We start from the raw sequence: 22,526 nt of genomic DNA on the forward strand, positions 1-22,526 counted from the left end.
CCGCCACCGCCGCCGCCCCCGCCCCCGCCGCCGGCCCCGCCTCTCGTCAGCCCCAGTTCGACACGAACGCCAGGGCCTCGCGCCCCGCGCCGGCAGAATTCCGGGTCGCCGCCACTCAGAGCAGGATAAGAGAGCCCGGCAGGGGCCGTGGTGCCGAGGCGGTCCCTTGGCTCCGGCGGGCCGGGCCTGGGCCCCCGACCGTGCAGGGCCGCCTTCAGACACCCGCCGGCCGGGGTCCCAGCGCTCTGGGCCGCGCAGGCCAACCCTTCCGCCGTTTCGCCGAACCCCTCCTTCCCGCTTATTCCCCCTCGGTGCTCACCTCCCGACTCCGCTCCCCGCAGGCTGCGCTTCAGCTCCAGCTCAGGTTCGGGGCCGCGGACCAGAGAGACTCCCTCACAGCTGCGCTCCGCAGCGCAACCGAACTGTGGGCCCCGCCCTCGTGGCGTCCCGACCAACAGATGGGCGGTGCCGCAGTGCCGTTGGGTTTCCATTGGATAAGGCGGTCACGATGGGCGGTGCCCTGGGAAGACGGTCGCTCGCAGGCACTCTTCAACACGGTCTCCTCCTCTCGAGCCTGTCCGGCCGAGACCTCTTGGAGGCTTCGGGGTGGTCTGTCTCAACTGAGGCTGGTCTCTCTGTCCACCCCTCCGTCCAGTCCAGGTGCCTCCGATGACTCTGCTAGGCGAAAGGCCAGCCTTCCCTCTCTTCTTGAAGGCGCCATGACAGTTCTAGTCGGACTAAGAGACAAAAGGAGCGAGAGACAGAGCCTCAATCTGAGAGGAGCGCCCACCCACTTTCATTATTTGGGGGCGAGACGGCTCAGGACACCAGTTCTTCAGAAAGCGTAAAAAATTCCCTGAGCACGTTCTAAAAATGAATAGTTAACGCTTCGTGATTGCATAGCACTAGTATTTGCCCAAACTTTGCAAGAGATTTTCATAGATAACTCATTTGATCCTAAGAAATTGAAATTAACATTCAATGCTAGTTGACAAATGCAAAAAACGGAATCAGAGGCATTAAACTATTCACCAAAAGTTGATAGGGACCAGATCGAGCATCCAAACAGTAAGATTTATCAGACTTCCTTGAGAAGGTGTTTGGAAAGAATTTGGATTGACTTCAAGAAAGTGGAAAGAAAAGAGGTTAGATTCCGGGTGAATCCATTGATCTTCAAACACTAAATTCTGAGTCTGTGCGGTAAGAAGTTAACTCTGCCATTATACGTACAACATGAAGGGAGGAAGATGAGTCAATCATCAGAACTTGGAAAAGCCATAATCGCAAAATTTCACTGTCCCTAAATGGAATCTCTAATCTTAACTAATATAAAGAATACTGTATCTGGCAAAAGCCCTTATTTTCTCATCTCTTCACCTCAAAGTACTATTAACATTTATTTTTGACAGAGAGAAAGAGAGCATGAGCGGCCGCGGGGCAGAGAGAGGGAGACGAAGCAGGCTCCAGGCTCTGAGCTGTCAGCACAGAGCCTGTTGTGCGGCTCTAAGTCACAAATGCAGATCATGACCTGAGCTGAAGTCAACGCCTTACCGGACTGAGCCACCCAGGCGCCTGTCAAGATAACTTATTTTTAAAACCCATCTTTCATCCTTCTTAGTTTCTTTTACTTTTGAGAAGGCTCACACACTCTCAGAAATCTGACGAAAGTTATGGCTCTTGTTTTGGATATTTAAAACATGCATTTGTCCAGCAAATTTAGCATATAATTTCAGAAGAATTGAGGTTAAAAATTTTTGTTCTGATCTTCAAAGGAAAGATGTACCTCCTCCTGTCCAGGTTAACCTTTCTTCCTTGTGGGCTCCAAAGCAATTGGAACACCTGGTCCACTATAAACATTCATTAAATATCAGTTGATATTATCATTATAGTTTACCATTCTCTTCTGTCTAATCATTATCATTCTCAACCTTTTCAGCTAGCTTTCTTTCAAATATGCATAAAGAACCAATTGGCATCCTCCAGCTCTCGTTTTATTTTTAACTTTTCATGGTTGAAATGCTGAAATGCTTCATTTTGCAACCTCATTTATTGTTTTTTCTCCTTTAAATGCGTACCTATTGTAAAACGTCAAAGTATTTCAAAAATATTTAACATTGCAACAATATTTATCTAATAGCTTCTATGTGCTATGGTCCACTGTTTTAATTGTCTTAGGCATATTAACTCATTTAATCCTCACAAGAATCCTATGAAATATTGTGAATTTACAATCGCTATAGAATGTGAAAATCTTTCATAATCTTACTTCACTGAAATAATTAAGACTTTGATGTATAATTCTCCATTTTCTATGCATATATTAAGGTATGTGTATATAATTTAAAATGAAAGCAAGCCAATACTTTGATGTATAATTCTCCATTTTCTATGCATATATTAAGGTATGTGTATATAATTTAAAATGAAAGCAAGCCAATACTACATAATCTTTTTCAATTTACTCTGTTACTTTTTTCCATAGCTCATACAGCACTATTTTAATTTTTTAACCACTGTAGAGTATTCCATTATCCAACATCTAATCAATAGCTACCAGGAGGCCTCAGGATTATTTCCAACATTGTTATAAACAAAGCTATAATAAAATCCTGTTGCACACATCTTTGGCTATTTGTGAAAAATATTTTTATATACTCCTAAAAGTGGAATTACTAAGTCAAGGACTAAGACCATTTTAACTTGAATAGATATGCCAAGTTACTCCTCAAAAATATATCAAATAATACCATCAAGAGTATGTTAGGGTTAAAAAAAAAAGGTATGTTAGGGTTCCTGCTTCCCAACATCCTTAATAACGTTGGATATTACCAATTTTTTCAACATTGGTGATACATTAAGAAAAAAAGATATTTTAATTTGCATACATTTACTTAGGAGTGAAGTTAAACAAGACTTTTTAAGACCAGTTTTAGGTTTACAACAAAATTTAGAAAAAGGTACAGAGATTTTTCATATATTTATTGCACCCCACATGCATAGCCTCTCCCCCATTATCAACACCACTCACCAGAATTGTATACATTTTATTATGGATAAGCATAGAGTGACCTATCATAATCACCCTAAATCCATAGTTTACCTTAAGGTTCACTCTTGGTGAACCTTACATTCTATAGGTTTGGATAGTCATATAATGGCATATATTCATCATTATAGCATACAGAGCATGTCTTAAAATCTCTATTCTCTGTTTTCCTATGCCAAGCAACCACCAATATTATCTCCATAATTTTGCATTTTCCAGAATGTCATGTAGTTGGAATCCTATAGTATGCAGCCTTTTTAGTTTGGCTTCTTTCACTTAATAGACACATGCATTTAAGGATCCTCCATGTGTTTTCATAACTTGATAGCTCATTTCTTTTTAATGCTGAGTAATATATGCCATGGTCTAGTTGTACCACAGTTCATTTTATCTGTTCACCTACCGAAGGACATCTTGGTTGCTTCTAACTTTTGTCAATTATGAATAAACCTCCCATAAATATCTGTGTGCAGATTTTTGTGTGGACATAAGTTTTCAACTCCTTTGGATAAATACTAAAGAGTGAGATTTCTGGATTTTTAAGACTATGTTTAGTTTTATAAGGAACTACCAAGTTGGGGACGCCTGGGTGGCTCTGTTGGTTAAGCATCCAACTGTTGGTTTTGGCTCAGGTCATGATCTCACAGTTCATGAGCCCTGAGTCGGGCTGCGTGTGGACAGTGCAGCGCCTGCTTGGGATTCTCTCTCTCACTGCTCCTCCCCTGCTCGCTTGCTCTCAAAATAAATAAAGATAAAAAAAAACACACAAAAACTACCACGCTGTCTTACAAATTGGGTGTACCATGTTGCATTCCTACCACCAACGTATGAGAGTTCGTGTTTGCTCCACATCCTCACCAGTATTTGGTGTTGTTAGTGGTCTTGATTTTGCCCATCCTAATAGATGTTATCATGTCTCAATTTAAAAATTTTCATTTCCATGACAAATGATGTGTAGCATCTCTTCATCTGCTTATTTGCCACCTGTATATGTTCTTTGGTGAGGTATCTGTTAAGGTCTTTGACCCATTTTTAGTAGAACTGCTTTCTTATTGTTGAGGTTTAAGTGTTCTTTGAATATTTTGGATAACAGTCTTTTATCAGGCACCTTTTGCAAACATTTTCTCCCAGTTTACAGATTGTCTTCTAATTCTCTTGACATTGTCTTTAGCAGAGCAGAAGTTTTTAATTTATTGAAGTCCAGTTTATCAATTATTTCTTTCATGGATTGTGTCCTTGGTGTTTTATGTAGAAAGGCATCAGGGGTGCCTGGGTGGCTCAGTCAGGAAAGTGTCAGACTTTGGCTCAGGTCATGTGATCTCACAATTTATGGGTTTGAGCCCCGACTCTGGCTCTGTGCTGACAGCTCAGAGCCTGGAGCCTGCTTCAGATTCTGTGTCTCCCTCTTACTCTGCTTTCCCCTGCTCACTCTCTGTCTCTCTCAAAATAAAATAAAGACAAAAAAATTTTAATAGGAATATTATTTAATTCAGCCTCTACGTCATAAGAAATTGGATAACTTCTAAGATAAACATAATTGATAAGTAGGTGCACTGGGGAATAAAAAACCAGACATCCCTTGTAAATTAGCAATTTACTTGAAATTATTTGATTTCCACAATAGTATTCAATTATGCTCAAATCAAATTCATCTACAATATATTTTGCTCATGTCTTACTGACATGAAGGTAATTATCTGCTTTATCTCCCAGAAATGTTGTGAGTTTAAAATAATTATCAAGGAGCACCAGGGTGGCTCAGTCAGTTAAGCGTTGAACTCTTGATTTTGGCTCAGGTCATGATCTCATGGTTCCTGAGTTCAAGCCCCATATTGGGCTCTACCTGCTTGGGATTCTTTCTCTTTCTCTCTGCCCCTCCCACTCTTTCAACATAAATAAACTTTGAAAATAAAATATCAAGTCATTCCATAGCTTTTCCTGGGCTAAAACCCTAATGTAATCTTTTCTGTTTTGTTTTGTTTTACCTTTGTTGTAGTAATAAAGACAATTTTCCTAAATAAACTTATTTCCTGATAAAATATAGATTCAGACTATAAGGAAAGGACTTTGGACATCGTTTTTAACACTGGTATTTAAAATTCCATTACTTTACAGCTTATAGTTGTATTGTCAGGCTTGAATCAGAGAGTAAAATTCAGTTTAATTAAACATTTATTTAGTGCCATGTGCCAGCCACCATGCTAGGCAGTAGGGTAACAAATGAATAAGACAAAGTTCCAGTCTTCAAAGAACTCCTATTTATTTGGGAAGATAGCTGTATAAACAAAAAAGTTACAACACTCATAACAAGAGCAACAACAAAAGTATATATAACGTTCCATAGGCGGAATAGAGAAGGACATGACTGACTTCATGGAAGAAAGACACCTGAGAAAATGTGGCAGTCTGAGTAATGGCCCCAAAGGTATCCACAACCTAATCCCTGGAATTTTCTAATGTCACTTTGCAGATGTGATTACTGATTTTGAGATGGGGAGATTATCCTGGATTATCAGGATAGGCACTAAACATAATCACTAGTGCTCATAAAAGAGGGAGACAGAAGATCTGACAATCAACCAAAAGAAATGTAACCACCACAAAGCAAGAGGTCGGAGTGATACCAGGGAATGCAGGCAGCCTCCCGAAGCTAGAAAAGGCAAGGAAATGGATTCTTCCCTAGAGTTTTCAGAAGGAACCAGGATTGCTGATACCTTAACTTTAAAGGAGTGAAACTGATTTCAGATATCTGGTCTCCAGAACTATAAGAAAGTTAATTTGTGGTATTTTAAATCACCAAGTTTCTGGTAATTTGTTACGGCAGTCATAGGAAACTAACATAAGGTTTCCCAGAGAACAAGACTGATACCTGTCTGACCGGGGTTTTAAAGAAGGAATAAGAGTTCAACTTGCAGTTAGAGGGAAGAACAGTTTAGAGGAAGACTGAACTCTCCTTTTCTCTGACTCTCCAGACTCAAAAAGATATGAATTAGACCATAAAACCTATTATTTTTTCCATTCCAAGTATTGTGACATATGCCTCACTTTTTAGAAGTATGAGTTGAAGATTTCCAATGTAAGTGTTATTTTTTTTCCCTTTACCTCACCTCTGGCTTTTCACTTTAAAATTTGACCTTTGTTTTTACAAAGTTTCTTACATCTGGGAAAGAAGAGAAAACTAAATGAGAAAACTAGAGAGAGAATCTGATAAGGACATTTGTTTATTATTGGAGCAAGCGTAGAACAGAGAGTGACAAAGCCCTCTCCAAACATGGGGCTCAAACCCATGAACCATCAGATCATGACCTGAGCCCAAGTCAGACACTTAACCAACTGAGCTACCTAGGTGCCCCTGAAAACATAAACAAAATTTTTTTTTAACATTTAGTTATTTTTGAGAGACAGAGCACGAGTCGGGGAGAAGCAGGGAGAGAGAAAGAATCTGGAGCAGGCTTCAGGCTCCGAGCTGTCAGCACAGAACCTGATGCAGGCCTCAAACCCACAAACTGCAAGACCATGACCTGAGCTGAAGTTGGACGCTCAACTGACTGAGCCACCCAGGTGCTCCAGAAAACATAAAAATGTTTAAGTGTTGATGAAAAACATTAGACCTCAAATTTTTATTAAAAATACAAGCTTTTAAGGGCTCTTGGGTGCTCAGTTGGTTAAGTGTCTGACTCTTGATTTCTGCTCAGGTCGTAATTGCACAGTTTGTGAGTTCGAGCCCTGTATAAGGCTATGTGCTAATAGTGCAGAGCCTGCTTGGGATTGTCTCTCCCTCTCTCTGCCTCTCATCTGCCTGTGTGAATGTGCTCCTCTACTTACTCTTTCTCAAAATGAATGAACTCCAAAAGAAAACAAAAAACCCCCAAACTTGGGGCTCCTGGGTTGCTCCGTCAGTTAAGTGTCAGACTTGGGCTCAGGCAATGATCTCACGGTTTGTGAGTTTGAGCCCCGCATCAGGTTCTGTGCTGACAGACGAGAGCCTAGAGCCTGCTTCGGATTCTGTGTCTCCCTCTCTTCTCTTTCTGCCCATCCCCACTCACATTCTGTCTCTCTCCTTCCAAAAATAAACATTAGGGTGGAAAAAAGCCAGATGCCTAAAAAAACAAGCTTTAAAAAATTTTTTTAATGTTTATTTTTGAGACAGAGTGTGAGAGGGTAGGGGAGGGGCAGAGGTAGTTGGGGGGACAGAGGATCTGAAGCGAGCTCCATGCTGAGAGCAGAGAGCTGGATTTGGGGCTCAACCCTGAGCTGGACGTGAGACCATGACCTGAGCTGAAGTAAGACGCTCAGCTGACCGAGCCACCCAGGCACTCCAAAAACAAGCTTTTAGTACGATAAAACAAACATATATGGAGGCGTATCATAGGGATATTTACAAATATTGATGACACACAAAAAAATAAGGCTACGGAGAAAAATGTAAAAGCTATTAGAGATACGAGAAAGATACGAGAAACAGATTACCTATGAACAACAGTAAGGCTGTTAAAACACTTCCCTGTAAACCTAGAATTTTATCTCCAGCCAAACTGTCATTAAAGAGTGAAGGCAAAATACGTTTTGATATGCCAGAAACAGTTAAGAACAGTTAAGGGATTAAAAGAAACCCTGACACACAATCTCACGGAAAGACCTATTTATAAACATGGCCATGATTGTACAACAGGAACCAAATTTACCACTGCCTTAGTGATCTAGAACACTGGATCCAATATATAAAGCAACAGTCTTCAGATGTTGGATAACAGGCAGCACAGGATAATAGCCCCTGAGAGAAGCGAAACAAATGAAGTAAATCCTATGAGTACCCCCAGCTTACTACCTACAAAGAGTTTTCAGGCCACACTGTGGAGAGAGCAAACCCACACAGAGCCTGACCATCTCACTGCATTGAGAGGACAAGAGTTGAGAGTTCATTCAGGGAGGCCAAGGTGGTTAACATTTCCAGGGCAGAGAGCCAGAAAGGATGGAGTTACACCAGGAAATAACTATGGAGCTTTGTCGAAGGATCCTCTCAAGATTTTGTCTGTGTACTGAGCTAAACATACACATGAGGAAACTATCTGGGTTGAGGAAAGAACCATTTGGGAGGAGTAGGCAGACCAGTGGAAAGAAAGCCATTTTGGTGGACATGGTAGTATTCCAGCTGGCAGATTACCTATTACTGCTGTTTGTCCCCAGCAGACGGTGGAGCAAAGGATTACAAATGTGAAGTCATTCATTTCTTTCACTGTGAGCCTGAGTTAAGAATGTTTGCCCCCATGGGGACTGCAAGAAGAAGCAGGGTTTTCTAAGTAACATTGTGGTTTTCACGGGCCAATTTGTCAGACTCAACTTGTGTGTCCTCCATTCTCAATAGCCAATATAGCTAAGGAGATCTCTTACTAAAGGATGTTGACGAATCCCTAAGGAATGGGTAAGTGTGCCACAGATCTTCCCTGGAAATTACTATGGCTTTTGCCAGCTGTCCCTGCTCCCAACCACTGCTGCTCTTGAACTTTGCCACCAACTCCTTTGGGCTCTCCACGTGGTCCCACCCACTGGACCTAGATCTCTTCACTTTATTCCCTAACGTTTAGCTCAGTCCAAACTATGTAACAAGACACAGAGACATGGACATTAAAAACAGAGAGGTCCTGAGCTGCCATGAGAAGTGGCTGTTCTTCAGATTCCGATAAGACAGAGCCAGCTCAGCTGGCCCATTTCCCCCAGTAGGAATCTCCAGGCTGTGCCACTTCCTGGAACCCTAATGCCAGCAACAGGGATGGGTCCGAAGAGAATCATTCTTTTCCACTTCGAGCCTGCTTATTTCCACTCTAGATAGTTGACTGAGGGACTATCCTTTTCCTTAGGGGGAAAAAGTCAGCTCAGTGCTGGTCTGCTTAACATAATCTCAGGAGTCAATGACACTTTCCAGATTTTGGGATAATCTTGATATATATAACATCCTTTTGTGATACGCCAGTGGTTCAGGCCAGCCCGTCCTCTTATGTGAGGTGTGAAGGTGAGATTTGTAACCTCCTCAGGGTGGCTCCAGTTTTGTGATCACTTATGAGCAAACTCTTGGATAAAAACATACATAGGTCTCCTAAGAACAAGTAAAGCTTTTAAGAGACATTCCAGTCCATATTCTTATTTGGGGGGAAAAATAATCTTTTTTCACTGTAAGGGCATAGTTCTGCAAGACATTTTATATTACTAATAAATAAATTAACTCCAGCATCTCAGTCTGAAACATCTGAATTTTAGGTTAATGTCACTTCAGGATTTTCTTTAGGATAAGGTGAGTATCTCCTTTATGCATGTATAGAGGGCTCATTCTGGTGATTTCCCTGAGTAAAAATAGACAGCTGCAAGATTAACTTATGATGTCTGGCCTTCTAGAAATATAAAACTGCAACTTAAAATATAACTCTTCTTTGACATTAAAAATTGCATTTATTGGGCAGCTTTTTATTATTTTTTATTTCAGAGAGAGAGAGAGAGAGAGAGAGAGAGAGAGAGAGTGTGTGTGTGTGTAAGCAAGGGAGAGGGAGCAGAGAGAGAGAGAGAGAGAGAGAGAATAAATCTTACATAGGCTCCATGCTGAGCATGAGCTCGATCCCACAACCCTTGGATCGTGACCTGAGCCAAAATCAAGTTGTCCCCTCAACCGACTGAGCCACTCACACACCCCATTGGGCATCTTTTAAGACAGTACAAAGAGGACTATGGGTTGGCCCAGAACCTCAGAAATGGACTCTTTCTCCTCTTTTTTCTAATAACTTCATAATATCTGAATTCCTTCTTTGTTAGCTCTACATCTTGATCCACATTTTTTCTCTTTCCTCCCCTGGATCAATCTTCCACCTTTAATCACACGTGGGAAAACTGCTGAGGGGCACCCGTCCGACTTTGGCTCAGGTCCTGATCTCACAGTTCATGGATTTGAGCCCCGCATTGGGCTCTGTCCTGACAGCTCAGAGCCTGGAGCCTGCTTCAGATTCTGTGTGTGTGTCTCTCTCTCTTTCTGCCGCTCCCCCACTCTCGCACACGCTCTCGCATGCACACTCTCTCAAAAATAAATAACATTTAAAAATTTTTTAAAAAACTGCTGAGCTTCTGGGATGACTTGCTGGCTTAGTTGATACAACATGCAACTCTTGATCTTGGGTTTGCAAGCCCCACGTTGGGTGTGGAGATGACTTAAAAATCTTAAAACTGATGAGCTTCCAAAGACAATAGCTTATGAACAGTAAAATATAATCAGAAACAGTATTTGAAGGAAGTACATAGTCAAAAACAGAGTTAGGAACTCTAGGGAAAGCCTGGGAAGGGCAGGGAGGCTTGGGAGGACCCACTTCCCAACTTTTCACTCTTCTCTCATTCTCTCCTCATTTAGGTTCCACATGCAGGTTGAGTTCCACATGCAGGTTGAGTTTCTCAAGTCTGTGGTCTGCCACGCTCTGGGGGTCTTGTATTTCCAAGGCACTATGAATTTTTAAAACGTTGTGCCTTTTAAAACTTTATGCTTTTAGTTTTATAATATAAGCATGTTAACCTATTTGGGATTAGCTGGATTAACATTTTATATTTTGATTGATGTTGAGTTTATGTTTAACAATTGAACTGGTGTCTCATTAGATTCTGAAGTTAGCCTTCTAATTTTAAGGCAACGTTGCCTGGGCTGGGACAGGGGAGGACCAGGGGTGGTCCCTTGAATCCCTTGGGACCTGAAGAAGTATGTGTCAGTACACAATTTCTTTCTTTTTCCTTTTTAAATGTTATTTATTTTTGAGAGAGAGAGACAGAGTGAGCAGGGGAGGGCCAGAGAGAGAGGGAGACACAGAATCCGAAGCAGGCAACCAGCCAGCTGCCCCAATCAGAAGAGCCTGTGACTCTTGATCTTGGGGTCATGGGTTCAAGCCCCACGTTGGCTATAGAGATTACTAAAATAAACTTAAAAAAAAAGAAAGCAAAAATGATACTGGGACATATAATTGTGAATATGGGTAGGAATTACCAAATGCTTAGAGTTATTTTCTATCCACAACAAATCAATCCCATGTCTTTATCCCTTGTTGTTGAATAAACTTGGTATATATTTTAGAGACATTTTTTATCATTCAGGCTAGCTCTTAAAAGTACATGTTCAGGAGCTGCTTCTCTTACTATGTTTGATTAGTCACGTTTCTCAAGCTCATAGGTTAGAGACTCAGGAAAATCAATATAATATACTAATATAACATTTTGGTAGACTTTTTAGTTAAAACAATTTTTTTCCTTCCCTATCAGAGCATGAAATCTTTGTGTCCTTCTTAGTGCACTTTAGTGCTTTGGGGGAGAGGATGATCTTCATATTCTTTTCCCTGGTCCTTCCATGAGACCCTTTACTATCTCCATTTCCCTGCTCTGAGACACCACCATCTTCCCAGTACCTTGATTTTTCCTTCAGTCATATTTTTCCACTTTTTTCCTTGTCTATTGTTTTGTTTCAGATATATTTCTAATCCAAATAAAAAATAATTTCAAATAACTTAATATCACTTCCATCTCATATTTAGCACGTGTATATGGATACTTAATAAATGTAGTGTGTGGTTGAATAATACAACATTTATGCAAACTCAGCACTTTGTATTCAGCCCCTCTTATCTTAAAAGCAATCTGAAAACGTGTTGTTTTCCTTGAGGAACTGAGCCTGAGAGTAACAACTTGTGAAAGACCACATAGGTTAATATATTTCAAAACTCATGTTTTTTTCTCACAATGTCACATTCCATTCTTAGGGGAGAAAAAAGAGGCTGAGCAATTTCATGTTCCTGTTACACTGCCTTGTACAGAGATCTCATCTAGGTTCACTATGACCTACAGGCCTAATTAACACCCCCTACCCTCATAGCCCAACTTCAATGTTTTCAATGTTTAGATATCTAGTGACAACTTAAACTGAACCCACCATTTTCTCCCCAAACTAGCATACACCCACCCACGCCACACCATTTTCTGTTAATGGCTCCACCAATTTTTGTCATTCGTGGTCAAAACCTTGGTGTTATTCATTCAACAAAGATATTGAGCACATCCAAGAATTGTGCTAGGGATGCCGGGATATACAGTGGTTAAGTTTGATGGGGTTTCTGCCTTCATAAAGGTTTCAGGAAAGACAAATGGGGAACCCAAGCTAGACGTCTGGGAGGTATGAAGAAGATGTGTGGTTGTGGAGGGGTGTTTCATAGGTAAAAGCATAGAAGGAGAAAGCATTGCTTTGGAGGAACCCAAAGATGTACTTCTGGGACTTTAAGCAGTAGTGGAAATGCAAAGTGCCACAGATATGCTAGTTCAAGCATGAAGGGTCTGGTAAACTAGTTAAGGAACTTGGACTATCCGAAGAGCAGGAGGAAGCATAATTAGTTTTGTATTTTAAAAGAGTCAATCTGCTCATAGTTTGGCCGATTTCCCCTTTCTCTTCCATCCTCTGATTCCAATCTATTACTAAATTCTTATTTCTTATTGTCTCACTTGTTCATCATTATTTCCACTGCCACCACCTTAGTTCCAGCCCTTCTCATGTCATGCTTAGATTGGAGGAAGAAAGTCTGGAGACTAACTGGTTAAAACAATCTACACTGCACACAAAAACTACAACAGTCCTAAAATGCTACGGCAAGGATAAAGGTGAAGCCCATGTCACCCATCTTGGCGCTTACGACCATCTCTACTCTGTGTAACATTACTATTTATACTCCCTTTCCAAAGAGGCCAGCCAGCTTCCTCAAAAATCCTCCCAAATGCAGTTTACGTTCTTTTTTTCTCCCCTGCAATCTTGTAACATTATTCTCTTCTCCCCTCAAATACACTCCTGGGGCATACTGAGGATGTCAAGCAACAGCTCCTTCTCCTCTCCGATTTCTTCGCACCCTGCAGAGACTGTGCCAAACATTTCTGCTTTGTATTAACTCGAATGATGTTACAAATCGAGGTTTTCATTTTCTTTTGTCAGAAAAGACTCTCTCATAAGACCGGGCCAGGTACTTCAAGCGCTCAATGCAAATGCTAGTTAACTTCAATCGAGCCGAATCCGGCGGGTTTGCGGAGTCTGGGCCCGCGATGGGGAGAGAAAGCTGACACACGGGAGGATAGACCCGGAGCGCCAGGTCCCACACAAAAGAGCTTCAGACAAACACGCGAGAGGCCGGGGTAGGGGAGCGAAGACGGGGCGGGGATAGCTGGGGGACAGTAAAGAATAGCTCCAAGCGGCCAGCCGCTAGCCCGGCCGCGGGCGGCAGGCTGCGGCCGTTGGTAGGCGTGACCGCGCCAGTCTCGCGGGAGCGACGGTTGGGCGGGCCGTTGTCCCCGCGGGCGGGGCGAGTTGCTAAGGAAATGACTACCCGCGGCGCCGCGCCGTGCCGCGCCGCGCCGGCCGGGCGGGGTCTGGAGCGGCGCCGTTTCCGCTTCCGCTCCCTCTCTGCTCCCGTCCCGTTACCGCCTCCTGGCCGGCCTCGCGCCTTTCACCGGCACCGTGTGTTGGCCGTGTCGCCGGGCCCGCTTCTGCCACGCGCGCCCCCGGGGCTCCGGCGCCGGCACGGGTCGCTTCCCGCTCGCCTGCTCCTGAGGCCGCTGGCCAGCAGCCGCCATGGGTGCCTACCTCTCCCAACCCAACACGGTGAAGTGCTCCGGGGACGGGGTCGGCGCCTCGCGCCTGCCGCTGCCCTACGGTTTCTCGGCCATGCAAGGCTGGCGCGTCTCCATGGAGGTGAGGCGGGAGAGGCCCAGAGGAGGGCCGCTGCAGGGCGGGAACCTGACGGAGAAAGGGAGCGGGGGGATGGGGTCATCCCCGGGGAAGGGTCCGTATCGGGAGCGTGCAGCTGTGGCTGCGGCGGCAGTTTGACGGGCGGCAGCGAAAGTGGACCCGGGGCCGAGAGGGAACTGCAGGTGCTTGGGGACCGTGTCCCGGTGGCCAGTTTGGCGGCGAGAGCTCGGCCATGTGGGGAGAGGCACCTTCCGCCCACTGTTCGCCCTCTCCTCGTGCCTTCGCGCCATCCTCTTCTGCCAGCCTAGCCCTCCAGGCTCATAAACGGTGTGAGGTGTAGTGTGGGAGTTAAGATGAAAAGAGGGACTATTTATTCATTTACTTTTGCGAGGAAGAAGAGAATAGACGGGAATGACCACTTTTTTTTTTCCCTTCCTTAAATATGTGGTGTGAGAGGCCTTTTTAGACGAGGACTTTGACAGTGAAAGGAAGCCTAGGCAAGTCTGTTTCAAATTCTTAAACACCGAGTTGCTTGGCTCTGGGCACCGACTGTTAATTTCAGAAGCTCGCCCTGACCCCTGAGAATTGTCACCCGTTTGTAGTCTCTTCAGGGCCTTTTACGACCTTTGGAAAACTTGAGTTGTGTCCGTCGGTATCATTACTTTTTTCTTTTTTTATTATTAAGCTTTATATTTTTTCCCTCGGGATTTTTCTAAAACTTACTCTGTAATTGTCATATGCTTGTGCTTATTGTAGTTTATAGTTTCCTTGATTTGTAATCATTTTATTATAAAGAACCTATAAAGAACGGCATTTTCTTTTCTAGAAAATTACTTCTGAATGCAAGGGCAAGGGGGAGAATTTCTGGATAAAAAGCAGTAGTACTGGGCAAAATGGATGTGAAACTACAAGGGAGAACAGGAAAAACCATTGTAGGAAGGAAAGGTAGAAAGACATATGTAAGACGTGTCTTCGTGAATGGTGTTGTGAGAGCTAGGCAGAAGGGCCAGGGAAATGCTCTAATTATTTCTGGGATTAAGGGTTTATCCACTTACTAGGTGGGCTTCAGGTAACAGCCTCATAGAGTCTCCCTCGGGAATTTCTTCAAATCCCTCGCTCCTCCCTGTGGTTAGCTCTGGAATGACAGATAAACTTCAACGGTTTGTTCTCAGACTCCAATTTTATGCCCACAGCAGACTTTAAACAATTCTGTCACTACCTGTAACATTTCAAGAATGAAGGGGATCCTGTGGTTCAGCCCATCTAATTTGGCTCTCGCATTTTGCCGCTCAGAAATTGAGACCCAGCAGATTAGGACACTTATTTCTTGGTGGAAAGAATCTGTGGGATGAACCTGTTTAAGACACTTACTGGACACTGTTCTCATCTGTGTCCACCTGAAGCATAGCATTCACATTTCAGTGTGGTGCTCAGGATTGCGCTTACTGGGTCCTTGATAAATGTAATCGTCTGAGTGTTAGAAATATCTGGACATAGCCGCAGAAGGAAAACCAACCTTAATGTAAGGCTGGGGTTTGGGTTAGTTGCTAGTTTGGAGGTTCCATTTCTATGGCATTTTCTGTTAATATTATAAGATTTGAGGTGACTTTCTTCTCACATTACTGTGAGAAGTCTTTTCCTTCAGGCTTCTCGGTCCTTATTTTCCACCCTCTTCTCTGCTGCGGTTTTTTTTTTTTTTTCTTTTTATGGGGAGGTACCCTTCTTTCTAGTTTACTGAGTTGCTTGGATATTTAGTTTTCCAAGTTGTTTGCCCAGTGATTCTGTGCTGTTTGCTTCTCTGCAGGGTATTTCCCTTTATTTTTGGTTCCTTCTCTGGTAATTAGAAAATGACTTTTTTTTTTCATCACCAGCTGTTTGGTTTGTAGAGCTCTTGTTAGACTATGCCTTAGATCCTACTCTTCCTGAGAGGTAACCAGTTCGGGTTTTAAAATCTTCCTATTAAGCTGTTTCTGAATTTACCTTTGAGTGGTTAAATATATTTCATCAGACCCTCTTGAAGCTCTGCTTGGGATCCTTTTCTGCTGCATCCATAGTTTTCCTTCTGGCTTTGATTGCTTTCTGTCCAAAGTATAATATAGTTTCTTTCCTATGGCAATAAAATAACTATGGCTTGTAGCCTCTTAAGTGGATCTTATCTTTTCAGAAAGTGTACACACCTGTTCCTCTTAAGCTTTAGGACTCAATTCCACCAGTTTATTAAGTCTGTTGACCTTAATTGCCTGGTCCTAATGATTCCTTTGAGGTAAGTTTATCATGCCAATACACATTACAAGAGGTTGCTAAAATCCTGATTGATGCATAGATTCAGCCTTAGTACTATTTTACCCCTTCTCTTGAGGCAAGGATGGCAACTGTCAATAGCTGGCATTTTATACTTTCTGCCTCTCTCCAGCCCCTCTTGCTGTGGAACCAGGGTGTTTTGAGGAGGGGTAAACAAAATCCCACAGTTGATGTTCCCTTCCCTTCTTCCTTCTCCATGGTTTGGAGGGACCCTCAAGCTGGTTGAGGTATGTATTTTGGGGGTTAACAGGTAGGTTGTGGAAGGGTGCCTGAGAAATACATATGGAAAGGCTCTGAGTTTTTGGTGGCTAATGAGAAATCAAATCTGAAAATGCCTTGAGTTGATACAGTTTTAAGGGACATGGATATTTTTAGTTTTGGGTTCTGAGGCTCTCTGGAAGTGACAAAACTGCTTTCTATGGGGAGTTAGGATTTTTTTTTTAAGTCTCTGAAATATATTTCCCTTCTTTAAAGGGAAGTATCAATACTTAGAATATACTTTTGAGTAGACTAGCTGGTTATTGCCATATAGAAGCTGGCTTATTAGTGGCATAGAGGGGTCATCTAAAATTGAGTGTAGCTCATGTTAAGCAGAAGATTCTTAAGATACCTACATGACAGTTTCAATCATTATATTAATGAGGCAAAATATAAAATGGGATACCACAAGAATGCCGTGGGGTTCCGCTTAAGAGAGGGTGGGTATCTGAGGCTGAAGAGCATTTATTTTTTGATTCTCAGATTAGTGCCTCATTTCTGTAGCTTAAAGCACTTTTTATTTACTGAGCCAGATCAGAATTCCTTTGTCTAGGATGCAGTTAAGCAACTTTACAAGGGCATTTGATTAGCATGTAGTACCTATTCTTCACGAATCAGAGATAGTATGAAATGATATCAAGTGCATATCCATGCATATGGAGAAATTTTTTCTACTATACAATTCCTTTATAAGTTCTTAAGCAACAGGAAATTACAATCAGAATTCTTTCCTCAAAATTTCAAGACTGTTTTACATAAACTATTTCTGTTGCCCAATCACATAGCAGATGTTACTACTGCTTCTCCACCCTGACCCTCTATTGGGTTAATCATCTTGGAACTGTACTTTGAGAGGTAAGATAAGGAACTTGCTTTGAATTTGAGTGTAGAAGTTTAATAGATCTGATCAGTAGTTGTTGCCATTGTAAGCTGTTATTAAAATTATGCTGTCTGGAGGCATAAACCTTTAGAACTGAACTTGAAGCATCATTGATGTGTAATGACATGCTTTAAACTGAGTACTGCTTTCAGTGGAGTTTTTGGTTTCCCTTTAGATCCTATTCAAAGATGGAGTCTATCAACTTTTAATCATATATAGTACTTGAAAAAATATATATGGGGCACCTCGGTGGCACACTGGTTAAGCATTCAACTTTGGCTCAGGTCATGATCTCAACGGTTTGGGAGTTTGAACCCCACCTTGGGGCTTCATGCTGACAGTGCAGAGAATCCTGTTTGGGATTCTCTTTCTTATACTCTCTCTCTCTGCCCTTCCCCCACTTGTGTGTGCTCCTGTGCTCTCTCTCAAAATGAATAAACAAAATTAAATATGGATTTCTTTTTAAAGAATTTTATTGAGATATAATTTACATACCATATCCATGTAAAGTGTCCATTTCAATGGTTAATATATTCACAGAGTTGTACAACCATCACCACTATCAATTTTAGAACAGTTTTCTCACCCCAAGAAGAAACCATTTAACCATTACCTGTCATTCCCTATCTCCCCTCCTGTAATCCCTGGCAACCACTAATGTACATGATATTCTATATATTTATCTGTTTTTAACATTTCATATAAATGTAATTATAAATATGTCACTTTATGTCTGCCTTTTATTAAACAATATTTTTAAGAGTCATCCATGTTGTATCATGAATCGGTACTGCATTCTTTTTTACTGAATAATATTCCATTGTGTGGACATTTTGATTATCCATTCATCAGTTGATGGATATTTGTATTTTCACATTTTGGCTATGATGAATAATGGTATGAACTTACATTTATAAATTTTTGTGTGGAAATAAGTTTTTATTTCTTTTGAATATATAGTAGGAGTGGAATTGCTGTGTCATACAGTAACTCCATGTTTAACATTTTGAGGAGATGCCTAACTCTTTTGCAAAGTGGTTGCACCATATTACTTTTTTACCAGTAATATAGGAGGGTGTCAATTTCTCTACATCCTCCCTACACACACTTCTTATCTTGTTTATTATAGCCATTCTAGTGGGTGTGAAATCTAGTGGGTATCTTAGTGTGGTTTTTATTGTATTTCCCTGGTAGCTTCTTATGTTTGAGCATCTTTTCTTGTGTTAATTGCCACTTAGATATCTTTTGAGAACTGTCTGTTCAGATTCTTTGTCTATTTTTATTGGGTTGTCTTTTTCATCTTTTTATTGAGATGTAAGAGTTCTTTATATATTTTGGACACAATTTCCTTGTCAGATATGATTTGCAAATATTTTCTTTTATTCTATGGGGTGCCTTTTTGCTTTCTTGTTAGTGACCTTTGAAGCATGACAATTTTTAATTTTGATGAAGTTCAGTTTCTTTATTAAGAGTTTTATAGTTTTGGCTTTTACATCCATTATGGAGTTTTTGTGAATGGTATGAAGGAGAGGTCCAATTTCATGCTTTTGCATATGGATATCTACTTGTCCCAGCACCATTTGTTAAAAAAGTCATTCTTTTGGGTGCCAAGGTGGCTCAGTCAGTGAAGTGGCTGACTTTGGCTCAGGTCATGATTCCATGGTTTGTGAGTCTAGCCCTGTGTTGGACTCAGCACAGAGCCTACTTCACATTCTCTGTCTCTCTGTTTCTCTCTCTCTCTCTCTCTCTCTCTCTCTCTCTCTCGGCCCCCTCCTATTTCTCAAAAATAAACATAAAAAAACTGTTAAAAGGGTCATTCTTTTCCCTCATTAAATTATCTTGGCATCATTGTTAATATCATCTGATGACAAATAATGGGAGTTTATTTCTGGACTCTTAATTCCATTTCATTGATCTATCTACTTACCGTTATGCCGGTACCACACTCTGTTGGTTACCATAGCTTTGTGGTAAGTTTTGAAGTTAGGAGTTAGGAAGTGCAAGTTTTCCAACTTTGTTCTTTTTTTGTTTCTTCTTTTCTGGGTCCCTTGTATTTCTGTGTGAATTTAGGATCAGCTTTTCAATTTCTGTGCAAAAGACACTTGGAATTTTGATAGGGCTCTTGCTTAATCTGTAGAGTCAGTTAAGGAGTATTGCTACCTTTAACAATCTTAAGTCTGTAGGTTGCTTGTGATGTCTGTGTGGTTTTGATATCAGGGTAATGTTGGCCTCATAGAATGAGTTGGGAAGTGTTTCCTCCTCTTCTGTATATTGGAAGAGTTTGTGAAGAGTTGGTATTATTCTTTTAAAAATAGTTGGTAGAATTTACCAGTGAAGCCATCTGAGACTGGCTTTTCTTTGTGAGAAGTTGTGTGTGTGTGTGTGTGTGTGTGTGTGTGTGTGTGTTTAATTATTTTATATTAAGTTGTGGTAAAATATACATAACATAGAATTTATCATCTTAACCATTTAACAATGTACAGTTCGGGGCACCTGGGTGGCTCAGTTGGTTAAGTGTCTGACTTCAGCTCAGGTCATGATCTCATGGTTCGTGGGTTCAGGCCCCATGTTGGGCTCTGTGCGGACAGCTCAGAGCCTGGAGCCTGCTTCGGATTCTGTGTCTCCGGCTCTCTCTGCCCCTCCCCCGCTCATGCTCTGTTTCTCTCTGTCTCAGTAATAAATAAATATTAAAAAAATAAAAATGTACGGTTCAGTTGTGTTAAGTATATTCACACTGTTGGGCAACCAGTCTCCAGAAGTGTTTTCATCTTGCAAAACTGAAACTCTATACCAGTTAAACAACTCCCCATTCCCCCTGCCACCAGCTCCTGCCAACCATTTTACTTCCTGTTTCTATGAATTTTACTATCCTAGGTACCTCATAGAAAGACACATTTGTTATTTTGTGACTGGTTTATTTCATTTAGCATAATGTCCTCAAGGTTCCATGTTATAGCATGTGTCAAAATGTCCTTATTTTTTATTTTTTAATTTTTTAAAAAATGTTTTATTTATTTTTGATACAGAGAGAGACAGAGCATGAGAGGGGGAGTGTCAGAGAGAGAGGGAGACACAGAATCCATAGCAGGCTCCAGGCTCTGAGCTAGCTGTCAGCACAGAGCCTGATGCGGGGCTTGAACTCACGAACGTGAGATCTGACCTGAGCTGAAGTCAGAGGCTTAACCGACTGAGCCACCCAGGCGCCCCAAAATGTCCTTATTTTTTAAGGCTGAATATCCATTGTATGAGTATACCACATTTGTTTATCCATTCATCGGTTGATGGACACTTAGGTTGTTACCTTTTAGCTGTTATGGATAAAGCTGCTATGAATGTGGGTATACAAATATATCTTCAATACCTTGCTGCAAAGTCCAAGACTAAGGTGTCTGCTGAGGGCCCACTTTCTGGTTCATAGATGGCTGCCTTCTAGATGTATTTTCAAGGCATGGGAGTTCTCTGGGGTCTCTTTATAAAGGCACTAATCTAATTCATGAGGGCTCCTCCTCATGACCTAATTATCTCCCAAACACCCCACCTCCAAGTAGCATCACGTTGGGGATTATGTTTCAACATAGGAATTTTAGGGAGACAAAACATTCATTCTGTAGCACTGAAGTAATATATGGGCATAATTTTAAGTCAGTAATAAATGACTTTTTAAAACCAAAAACATAGTTCCCTTCCTAACCACCTTCAACCTTTTTATCTTGGTTTATAAAGATTTAGATAAGTTTATATATCATAAATCTAAATGTTTTTGCATCCAGTGAAACAAGAACATTTATGGATGTGTTTATAACCTTAGGAGATTGACATCAGGCAGGATAACCAGGGTTTTATTCATACAGATCCATTTGTTGTCTAGAAGGTCAAAAGGTTGTGTGTGATACATGATTTAAGTAAGGCAAGGCCTAAGAGTCCTGACTCAGGTGACTTGTGTGTTCTGAATCATCTCCAGACTATCAGTGATTATTGGTTTATGATACATGTCTAGGTTTAGAGTAGGAAATGAAGGAGGAGGCATCCATAAGGTATATGTCTTGAGGCAGCTGGGGACTCAACATCATAAACAGACATGGAAGTCTTATGATGTTGCAGAACCTAGTTTTAGGCCCGAAAGCTGTAAAGACATTTAAGACAGTTTTTGTTTTCAGGCCGGTTTACAATTTAGTTTTGGGCCTAAGACTCTCTTTTCTCCCGTGGAGTGCTGGTTAACAATACAAGATAGTATATGCTGAGTTTAGAGAGGGGAATGATGAGAGTATTGAGAAAGATCGCTTAGAGGTGGTGAGACTAACTGGACCTTACGGAGAGTGTATAAATTGGGACAAAAGGAGAGGAGGAAAGTCAAAGGAGTAGAAGAAGAATATTAGAAAGAGGAAAGACCAAGTCATGCTTACTACCAAGAACAGAGTAGTTTTCTTTGGGGAATGGAATGAAAGGTAAGAGATTAGGTTATAGAGATGGGTAAAAATGATGATTGAGTGCCTTAAATTGCTTGCAAGTTGTGTGGAATTAATCTTATATGCAGTAGAAGTTTCTAGCAATAAAATATTATATTGGGGAGGATAATCTGGTATCTGGATGTATGTAGGCTGGATTACAGGGGCAGAGAGTAGAGGCAGAAGAGAATATAAAATGCTGTTAAGAGTAAAGTAATCCCTGAACAAAGTCATGAAGGGAAACTTAGTAGGACTTGATGTTGGATGGTGGAAGAGAGCCAGGAAGTCAAGGAGGACTGGTGTTATGTGTGGCGAAGGAAAGATTCCATGAACAGAAATATAGACCTGTAGGGGAAGTTCTGAGTTTTTGAAGAAGGCTGAGTTCTGTTTATGTATATTAAGTTTGGAGAAGGGCATCTTACAGAAACAGGCAATTGGGACTTCACAGAACCCATGAGGACTTCCAAGAAAGCTGACACGGTTTTTACTATTTCATTATATACAATAGTTGGGAAAAATGAAGCCTCCAAAATGTGTATGTTGCTGTTATTGTTATTGCCTGCTCTGTTGTAGTAATGTAATGCCCAAGATTTTAATATCACCCCAAAACCAGAAACCACCAGGGAGACCGAGGCACGCATGTAAAAGCAAAGGGCAGTTTTATTATGGCTTAGGCTCGCCGGGCCTAAGTTCGGTCTCACAGCCTTCACCAACACAGTGGATCCGTGCTGAGAGCCCTGAACAAGGGCTCAGTAGGGTTTTTATGGGGTTTGGGAAGGGGGAGTTACAAGAAATTGTGACATAGGTACAGTGACCCAATCATAATGGTACAACAGTATTGGCAGTAATTCTAACCAT

The 22,526-nt window shown here is 41.5% G+C and overlaps 2 protein-coding genes across 3 annotated transcripts in view; one reads left to right on the plus strand and one right to left on the minus strand.

Annotated features, from left to right (window-relative positions):
• NRBP1 (nuclear receptor binding protein 1) overlaps positions 1–429 on the minus strand; it is a 10,836-nt gene extending 10,407 nt beyond the window's left edge. The window contains exon 1 of one of the 2 annotated variants that reach the window (XM_029938061.1): positions 320–429. The gene's annotated coding sequence lies outside the window, so the exon portion shown is untranslated. The remainder of the gene's footprint in view (positions 1–319) is intronic. The other variant, XM_029938063.1, reaches the window with a different exon arrangement.
• A 13,035-nt stretch (positions 430–13,464) lies between these two features.
• The window catches only part of PPM1G (protein phosphatase, Mg2+/Mn2+ dependent 1G), a 19,398-nt gene continuing 10,336 nt past the window's right edge, over positions 13,465–22,526 (plus strand). The window contains exon 1 of the mRNA XM_029938074.1: positions 13,465–13,787. Coding sequence (XP_029793934.1) covers positions 13,668–13,787 — 120 coding nt within the window. The 5' untranslated portion in view covers positions 13,465–13,667. The remainder of the gene's footprint in view (positions 13,788–22,526) is intronic.

Source organism: Suricata suricatta, chromosome 4, assembly GCF_006229205.1.
Source record: "Suricata suricatta isolate VVHF042 chromosome 4, meerkat_22Aug2017_6uvM2_HiC, whole genome shotgun sequence".
NCBI lineage: Eukaryota > Metazoa > Chordata > Mammalia > Carnivora > Herpestidae > Suricata > Suricata suricatta.